The sequence below is a fragment of the Nerophis lumbriciformis genome, linkage group LG10, assembly GCF_033978685.3.
Source record: "Nerophis lumbriciformis linkage group LG10, RoL_Nlum_v2.1, whole genome shotgun sequence".
In the NCBI taxonomy this organism is placed as follows: domain Eukaryota; kingdom Metazoa; phylum Chordata; class Actinopteri; order Syngnathiformes; family Syngnathidae; genus Nerophis; species Nerophis lumbriciformis.
Window position 1 is genome coordinate 48,345,692 of NC_084557.2, and position 10,000 is coordinate 48,355,691.

At 40.8% G+C, this 10,000-nt stretch overlaps 1 protein-coding gene across 3 annotated transcripts in view; it reads right to left on the reverse strand.

Annotated features, from left to right (window-relative positions):
- skor1b (SKI family transcriptional corepressor 1b) overlaps window positions 1-10,000 on the reverse strand; it is a 227,583-nt gene that overhangs the window by 9,045 nt on the left and 208,538 nt on the right. For 2 of the 3 annotated variants that reach the window (XM_072913984.1, XM_061969497.2), the window contains exons 3-7: window positions 8,436-10,000; window positions 7,641-7,728; window positions 7,434-7,544; window positions 7,305-7,361; window positions 2,420-2,494 (exon numbers count right to left, since the gene is read on the reverse strand). The exon at window positions 8,436-10,000 is cut by the window's right edge and continues 27 nt beyond it. In XM_072913984.1, coding sequence (XP_072770085.1) covers window positions 2,420-2,494; window positions 7,305-7,361; window positions 7,434-7,544; window positions 7,641-7,728; window positions 8,436-10,000 — 1,896 coding nt within the window. The remainder of the gene's footprint in view (window positions 1-2,419; window positions 2,495-7,304; window positions 7,362-7,433; window positions 7,545-7,640; window positions 7,729-8,435) is intronic. The other variant, XM_072913985.1, reaches the window with a different exon arrangement.

The following is a 10,000-nucleotide window of genomic DNA, read 5'->3' on the forward strand; positions in this document are numbered from 1 at the left end:
CCGCGGGCCAAATTGTAATTTCATTTGGCCCTTGAGGCGATATCAAATTAACATTAGAGCTGGCCCGCCGGTATTATAACACCGCATTCACCGCTAATACTCATACTTGCCAACCCTCCCGATTTTCAGTGCCCCTCTCGAAAGTCTCCCGGGGCTACCATTCTCCAGAATTTCCACCCGGACAACAATATTGGGGGCGTGCCTTAAAGGCACTGCCTTTAGCGTCCTCTACAACCTGTCATCACGTCCGCTTTTCCTCCATACAAACAGCGTGCCGGCCCCTGTCACATGATATATGCAGCTTCTACACACACACAAGTGAATGCAAGGCATACTTGATCTACAGCCATACAGGTCACACTGAGGGTGGACGCATAAACAACTTTAACACTGTCACAAATATGCGCCACACTGTGAACCTGTCATGTCTGTGTAATCATGTTTTGTTTTAAGTCATGTTTTGTTTAGTTTCTGGCTTTTCACTCCCTTGTCTTATTTGCATGATTACCCCATTAGTTTCACCTGTTCCACGTTTGGACTCATTGTACACTCTTGTTTGTCACCATAGCAACCCATTAGTTTTCACCTGTCACGTCACGCACCTGTTTCACGTTTTGAGTCACGCACCTGTTTTTGTTAATCATGTCTGTGTTATTTAAGCTTTTCATTTTCTGTTGTTCGTCCTGACGACATCACCACATTTATGCTCTGTCCATTCTTTCCATGTCCATTCTTCATGCATCTATTTTTGTCCAAGCCAAGTAAGTTTTTGTTCCATGTTTATAGTCTTTTTGGTTTCATAGTTTGTTCTCCGCCATTGTGCGTGTCTTTCGTTTGTACTTTTTTGCTATAGTCTTTTGGTTTCATAGTTTATTCTCCGCCACTGTGTGCGCTTTTCGTTTGTACTTTTTTTTTATGTATTAATAAATCATGTACCTTCATTCCCGTCTCGCCCGAGCCAACTTTCCGTTGCATCCCGGAAAAGCAAACACCCAAGATCAAGTCATGACAGAACCCACAGCAAACAAGAATGACAAACACATTTCGAGAGAACATCCGCACCGTAACACAACAGAACAAATACCCAGAAGCCCTTGCAGCACTAACTCTTGCGGGACGCTACAGTATACACCCCCCTCTACCACCAAACCCCGCCCACCTGAGCCCCGACATTAATGAAGTAGCATCCCAGAAAAGATGTCAGGTATCTGGCTTGGGCACATCAGATTAGATCAGTGTGTCGCAAACTGAGCAGTTTAAAGTGATTTATTCATTGTTATTTTATTTTCAAATTTGTGGAAATAGTTAATGTTGATATTTACCTCAGAAGGCTGCAAATAGAAAAGAGGCATTCAATTTTTTATTGAAATTTTATTTAATATACCATTGATGTTTTTTTGTTTGTTTTTTGAAAGATGATTTTGCACTATTAAGTTATATAAGCATTGCTTGTTCCATATTCAGTGTTAAAGCAAATCAGCGTAGCAAACCGAGCAATAATTAACGTTTTATTCATGCACTTTCTCTTGCTACTTCAAGGCTTGAATGTTTGATTCATTCATTATTGTTATTTTATTTTCAAATTTATTATTAGCCCGTGGAAAAAGTTTATTTTGATATTTACCTCAGAAGGCTGCAAATAGAAAAGAGGCATTCAATTTTTATTTAAATTGTATTTGATATGCCATTGATATTTTTGAATTATTATTATTTGAAACTGGATTTTGCATGTCACTATAAAGTTATATAAGCCTTGCTTGTTCAATATTCAATGCAAAACTTGTTTGGGTCCCTATTAAAAGGTTCATTTGTTCAACCTTGGCCCGCGGCTTTGTTCACTTTTACATTTTGGCCCACTCTGTATTTGAGTTTGACACCCCTGCTTAAGGTAATGATGCTCTTTCGATGAAAACACTAATCAATTTTATGTTGACGCTGCCTACATGAAGTACATTTGCACACATTAATTTCAGTGTAAGAGCTGCAGCACACAATTGTTGAGTTTTGATTGATGTTTGTAGAAATGTAGTTCTGCATCATATATAAAAAGTAACCATAATTCTAACTCAGTATGATACAGTGCAGCACCAGCATATTTTAACTATCTGCAAAATTAAAAGTGTAAAATCAGTGATATAACGCCTGTAATGGCGCTCAACATGCATTTGTAACATGTCAACAATTTATCACCAGATCAGCACATAATATGAAACTCATATTTTTCTATTGTTAGAAAATAGGTACATACATTCCTATAACAGTAATATATGTTTCCCTAATGTGCATGTTTGTCACTGCTGATCCACCAGGCTGCTGTTGTTGGAGCTTGAATTACAAACATGTAAAAGGGGGTTTCTTAAAGCAATAAATCAATCAAATATTACAGTGTTGGAGTAAAATGCCAGATTTTGGGGCTCACCTTTTAAATGTTGAAATTCACGTTCCAGCTTTTTCCTCAGCTCAACCTGCTCTAAGAGTTGCTTCTGTAGCTCCTCTAAAAAAACACAAAGAAATACTGTAGATAAGGATATTTTTTTACATCTTATTTTTGCCTTTTTTTTTTTTTTTTTTTTATTAAAAAAAATCTAATTTATAGTATAGTTAATGTTAGGCTGTCGTTCAGAATCTGCTGAAATATTATAGGCTTCCAGTCAGGGCCGGCCCGTGGCATAGGTCGTATAGGCAAATGCTAAGGGCACCGTCCATCAGGGGGCGCCACGCCAGTGCCACAAATGTTAGAGAAAAAAAAAAAAAAAGTTGGTACTATTATTTCTAAATACAAAAAAATAATCCCACGTTAATTAAAATGCAAAGTAAAGCCTATATAATGGAAATATTATTTGTTACAACATTACGCCCCCCACCGCACGGTGCGCCCCTTCCCTTCCGGTATCATGACTCTTTTTGGACGTCACCACATCAAAAAAATCAACACAAGATGTCAAAACGGCCAAAACTGTCAGGTGCCCAGGGAAGAAAAAAGAGAAAAGAAGAGGAGGAGAAACGAGAAAAAGACAAGAGGTAGCAGGTAGGTAACGTTAGCCTACATGAAATTATTTGTCTGTTACAGAATGTGATAGTAACCTGGCTTTTTAGCATTAAGCTAATGTTACATGATTCGGCAATTGCTAATCAATAAGTAGCTAGTTCTGTTTTAACGTCGGGTTAATATTGTGGAGGGGGCTAAATTGTTATGGAAAATAATAATGTAACGTTAGGTAATAACAGTACTCCCACCTTACATTCCTCAGGGACATTTGTATTAGATCTTTTAAGCAGGTGTTTTTTGTTTACATTGTTATTGCCTTCTGGTTAGCTAATGTTTGCCCTGCAGGTAATAGTCACTTTTCCACCCCTTTATATATTAGGTATAGTTGTAAGCCTAGTTGTTAAAGTGCACATCATTAATGTAAATTAAGCAATATGTATGTAAAAATATTGTATTTCATATATTCAGTTTTTATTTTTTGCATTCATTTATTTATTCATATTTTTTTTTATCTTGTTAACTATTCTGATTGTTAATTTGCTTTCTTTAAGTAAAAAAAAGGTCAAAGACAAAGCTATTCGGTTTCTTGTGAGTATATACACTTCACTGCCGATGTGGGGGGGCGCCACCTAAAATCTTGCCTAGGGCGCCAGATTGGTTAGGGCCGGGCCTGGCTCACGCCATACTTGCCAACCCTCCCGAATTTTCCGGGAGACTCCCGAAATTCAGTGCCTCTCCCGAAAACCTCCCGGGACAAATATTCTCCCGAAAATCTCCCGATTTTCAGCCGGAGCTGGAGGCCACGCCCCCTCCAGCTCCATGCGGACCTGAGTGAGGACAGCCTTTTTTCATGACGGGAGGACAACAGGGTGACAAGAACTAAATCATCCAGACTAGAGATAAATTGTATTATTATGTTTATTTTACCTAAAAATAAATATATTTATTAATTAAAAAAAAAAACCTAAATACATTTTTACTATATTTTGCTAAAAACATCAAAATTAATTGTATTTTTATTTGTATTTTTTCGTGACTCCTTATTACATCCAGCCATAGAATTATACATTAAAATAAACATATTTGAAATAATTGATTTTAAATTATCATAATTCATTTAAAATGACCATATTTAATTATTAAAATAATTGCTTGTTTATCAACAACTTTAGCATTTTATTCATTACATTTTGAAACTCTCAGAAGCCAAGTTATGTTATATTCCTTAATATTTATTTATGCAAGTTTGAAGTATCAATTATCTAAACACAGTTTTGTTTGCATATTTTCATATATATATATATATATATATATATATATATATATGTATGAAATACTTGACTTGGTGAATTCTAGCTGTCAATATACTCCTCCCCTCTTGACCACGCCCCCAACCACGCCCCGCCCCACCCCCGACCACGCCCCCAACCCCACCTCCCGAAATTGGAGGTCTCAAGGTTGGCAAGTATGGCTCACGCGTCCTCTGCGCACAGTAAATCTATCTAAATCCCACTCTAAACAAAATAAACAAATAGTTGGTTTTGTATGATTTTGCAATGCAACTGTGAATAACAGGTGACGAAAGGCGGCCACAACAGATAAAACAATGTTTGTCAACACTTAAATTAAATTGTGGAGACACTTTAAGGAGGACAGGAATTCCATCGGTCCCTTTATTTAGCGAAATTGTTTGTCGGCCAGGGGCTTCACTAACTTTTACGGACAGGGGGGGGCTTAGCCCCCAGGAGATGCACAGGATGCGAGCGAACGTTACGCACGAGCACAAAACTTCACAAACGGCTAACAAAGACTTAGAAATTATTCATTGTTATTATTATTTTTTTTTTTAAATGCACAGGACAAAATTAAATGCTCCCCGGGGCGATGGCATTTAACCATTTTTTTTCTTTTTCTTCTTTTTATGTATTTATTAATTTTACATTTTATATTAAATGCCTTGGTTTTTCCTCCCTCTGAAAATCCTATAAAATGTTTAACAAGCCATCCTATAATAATGCAACAGCTATTAATGTAACAATACAATAAAACAAATATATTTAATGATGTTTTTTCATTATTTTATCAATAGGCTAATGTACATTACTTTATATAGATTCTACAAGAAACACAAAACTTAAAAACTAAATTATTTACAATTGCACACACAAGGTTTCGTGCAGCTTCACTCATTGTAAAGGAAGATAATGTGCTTCGTACACCCGCAGGACCGCAAGCAAGGTCGCAGAGAAAATGCGGGCTGGAATTTGAGTGATGTGGGCATTTTCTATATGAACAAGTGGAATGGATTGGATACCGACGCACTAAAGGGGCGCTCTACCTTACGCTACGAAGTAAGGGGAAACTGAGTGAATAATAACAGGTTATATGATTATTTATTTAAACTCATATTCGGGCCACTTTATAATGAATGTGTCGGCATGTATTTGTAAAAAACAACAAAAAAAACACCAAATTATTTAGGGGGGCTTAAGAATATTTTAGGGGGGCTTGAGCACTTAAACAATGTGTAAAATACTTTTATCTAGCAAAACTGGTCGTTGTCTCCCGTACAAACCAAGCCAAAAGCAACTCTTTGTCATCTGCTCTCTCTCTCTCACCTGCACCAACACACACTGTGGCAATTAGCCACTGGTGCGTTTATGGCCACACAAAAAGTTGGACAACTCCAACACTACACGCAGGGCCGGCCCGTGGCATAGGCCGTATAGGCAAATGCTAAGGGCGCCGTCCATCAGGGGGCGCCACGCAAGTGCCACAAATGTTGGAGAGAAAAAAAAAAAAAAGAGAAAAAAAGTTGGTACTATTATTTCTAAATACAAAAAAATAATCCCACGTTAATTAAAATGCAAAGTAAAGCCTATTTAATAGAATTATTATTTGTTACAACATCCCCCCCCCCTCGCACGGTGCGCCCCCTCCCTTCCCGTATCATGACTCTTTTTGGACGTCACCACATCAAAAAATCAACACAAGATGTCAAAACGGCCAAAACTGTCAGGTGCCCAGGGAAGAAAAAAGAGAAAAGAAGAGGAGGAGAAACGAGAAAAGACAGAGGTAGCAGGTAGGTAACGTTAGCCTACATGAAATTATTTGTCTGTTACAGAATGTGATAGTAACCCGGCTTTTTAGCATTAAGCTAATGTCACATGATTCGGCAATTGCTAATCAATAAATAGCTAGTTCTGTTTTAACGTCGGGTTAATATTGTGGAGGGGGCTAAATTGTTATGGAAAATAATAATGTAACGTTAGGTAATTACAGTACTCCCACCTTACATTTTTCAGGGACATTTGTATTAGATCTTTTAAGCAGCTGTTTTTTGTTTACATTGTTATTGCCTTCTGGTTAGCTATATTTGCCCTGCAGGTAATAGTCACTTTTCCACCCCTTTATATATTAGGTATAGTTGTAAGTAAAAAAAAAAAGGTCAAAGACAAAGCTATTCGGTTTCTTGTGAGTATATACACTTCACTGCCGATGTGGGGGGGCGCCACCTAAAATCTTGCCTCGGGCGCCAGATTGGTTAGGGCCGGGCCTGACTACACGTAACGTGTAAAATTCAGGTGGTTTTACTATGACTCCTCAATCAGTGTGCTTATTCTACTGTCATTTGTTAAGAATGCTATTTTTTTTATATTAATCAAGACTACATAATTGCTAATACAAATATTTATTTTACGGACAGAAAGTTAATAAACATTTCATCACATGTGAATGTTTTAAAGGGAACTAAATGTGATCTCTGAAAGGGATACACAATCTTTCCAAAGCAGGACCTCCACCCAGGCATAAAATACTAGCTGATTTAAAAAAAAAAAACAATATTTAAGTGGGCCAAATCACATTTATTAGAAAATAATCTCTTGAAATTGACTAGTCACTTGATTATAATAATAAGACATTTAAATTGTCTGTATTCCACTCAATGCTCTGGTGTTTGTGCGTTTGCTCACACATGAACAATTAGAGGCAACATTGCTTCCAGTGTATTTTCAAAATTTCACATCTCTCAAAAAAAACCATCTAATTCCATCAAAAAACCTTAATTTTGTCAGATTTTTGGATGTACATAATTTGACTTCAAATTGTGCATTTTAAAAACAATAAACAAAAAAATAATTTTATTTGCTGGAACTACATTTAAAACGCCGGTTATAATCTAGGCCTGCCGGTGAAATAATTAGGGGTGATGTTTAAATACAATAATAATAATAATCAATGCAAATATAATTGATGAAAAATACATAAATTGATGAGGAAAAAAATAATAATAATTTAAAAAAAATGACAATACCTTTTGCGAGGGTCTGAATGTTTCTTTTTGCTTGCAGAGGTCTTGACGCGTCTTCATCTGGACACAAAAATAAACACACACAAAAAAATTTTAAAATACAATAACGTGGAAAATAATATGAATTATTACCGTCGTCGTTCGGCTCCCGTTGGTTTTCTTCGCTGCTGCTTTGTTCACTAAAAGACTTGCTTTCCACCTCGTCCACGGTGGAGGACGGCTCCTCTTTACTCGCAGCATCATCTTGCAAGGAAAAGACGCACCGTTTAATTTAATTGCAAAATATCTTATTATTATTTTTTTTTACAATTAAATGTTGATAAGAGGTAGATTTCTGACCATGTGTGGTAATAATAATCCCCAAAGGCTGGTAGCTCGCAGCTCTAAAATGGTATGGACTGCTCCTTTGTTGCGGCTCAATTCCCTCCTGCGTGGACGCGTAAAGTCAAGTCAACTTTATTTATATAGCACGTTTTAAATTGAACCAAAGTGCTTTACAGGTTAAAAAAGCATAGAGCAAAAGAACAAAAACAAACAAAGAAAATAAACAACGAAAGAGATGAACAAGATAGTGCAAAAACAATACGGCAAAAGGGGCTGAATAAAAAGTAAAAATTTGCTAAAAAAACCCCCACAATAACAAACAAAGAAAATAAACAACGAAAGAGATGAACAAGATAGTGCAAAAACAATACGGCAAAAGGGGTCGAATAAAAAGTAAAAATTTGCTAAAAAAAACCCCCACAATAACAAACAAAGAAAATAAACAACGAAAGAGATGAACAAGATAGTGCAAAAACAATACGGCAAAAGGGGTCGAATAAAAAGTAAAAATTTGCTAAAAAAAAACCCCACAATAACAAACAAAGAAAATAAACAACGAAAGAGATGAACAAGATAGTGCAAAAACAATACGGCAAAAGGGGTCAAATAAAAAGTAAAAATTTGCTAAAAAAAAAACACACAATAACAAACAAAGAAAATAAACAACGAAAGAGATGAACAAGATAGTGCAAAAACAATACGGCAAAAGGGGTCGAATAAAAAGTAAAAATTTGCTAAAAAAAAACACAATAAACACGCAAATTACAAATATTATTTAATCAAATGTATCATTTTGTAGTTGACACTCACGTGGATAAATGGGCTCTCCGCGGACTGTTTGCTCGGCACTTCTCGGTCACGTGACTGGGGCTCCACGCGTGGGGCCTGCGTGACTTTGTGGGACTCGTCCGAGGGAGGAGACCGGGCCCGGGGACACGGCAAGGACGGCGGCCTGCGGGTGTCCTCGTCCTCCGGCGTTTTGTCGCTCTCCACATCCACGTCCGCGTCCGCGTCCGCGTCACTGTCCACGCACGGCGACGCGGACCGGTAGCTGGAGCTCTCGCTTAAAAAGTCCGGCGACAAGTAGCGCGTGTACGGGCCGCGGTTCCCGTATAATTTGGCGATGCAGTCCGCGTCTTTAACCACGGGCCGGAAGGCGGAGACGTAGCCGAGCTTCCGCGCGACCGCGTTGCTTTCGTCCCCGGACTTGTCGTCCTCGTTCCGGGCGGACTGCGTGCTGGAGCAGCGCTCGCTCTCCGCCGTGCTGTCTTTGGACGCGTGGTCGGAAATGTCCGCGTCCGCGTGTCTGTGGAGGGGCAGGAGCTCGGGCGGGGGTTTGTACGGCGGCATCGGCAAGGCACCGGCGGCGGGCCAGAAGACGGGGAAAGACGGGTAGGCGCTGACGTCCTTGGCGCCGGGCCACAGGAGGCCGGCTTTGCTCTGCTCGCCCAGGATGCCGTCGTCCTTTTTCGGGCACAGGCCGAAGGCCGGGAAGCCGTACGGGTGCGGGAAGAGCGGCGGGGGGATCTTCTGGAGCATACCGAAGCCCTTACTCGGTACCGGGATGACCGGGTAGCTGCGCGGGGTCATGTTAATGCTGCTGACCCGGTTCTCCTCAGAGCCGTGGATCTTCGCCGGCACTTCCTGGTGCGGACTCGGGCCGTGATGGTGCGACTTGAGCGGCGAGCCCCCGCCCGGCATGGTCCTCTTGCGGCTCCCGCCGTTAAACATGGCCTTGACGTCCTCCCACGCGTGTAAAACGTCAGTCTGGCTGCTCTTGTCGGACAGTTTCAGGTGTCTCCTCCACGAGTTGAAGTTGGCCGCGTCCGGCTGCGTGTATTTGGACTCGGGTGCTCGGTGGGAGTGGAATATGAACTTATTGGGGGAGAAGTACATGTTGCAGTAGGCGCATTTGATGCACTTGGCCCGGGAGCTGTTGTAGCGGGCCGGGATGAAGCTGCCGCGGCTCCCCCACGCACACTCGTGGGTGACGTCGAAGGCGAAATTCTCCGGTAGCTTCGGCGGCGAGTGCGCGCCCAGGAAGGACTTGCAGAGCCGCTCCGCCTCGCGTTTGGTGATCATGCCGCACCGCCGGGACGAGATGGGCATGGCGCCCGCCCGCCGGAGGATCTCCAGCTGCACGGGGGTGCACTGCACGCAGGTGATGCCCAGCGCCACGCGGCGGTTGTGGATCTCGTTGTAGCTGTAGTTCTTCAGCAAGGTGTTGGAGATCTGCGCCAGGCACAGACGCTCCTGGCCGTCGATCACCAGGGAGACGATGGGTATTCCGTACAGCACCGTCTCGCCCACCTGGTTGGGCTTCAGGTTCGGGTAGGAAAGTTCTTGCTTGGACGCCGGAGAGGAGCTGGAGTCTC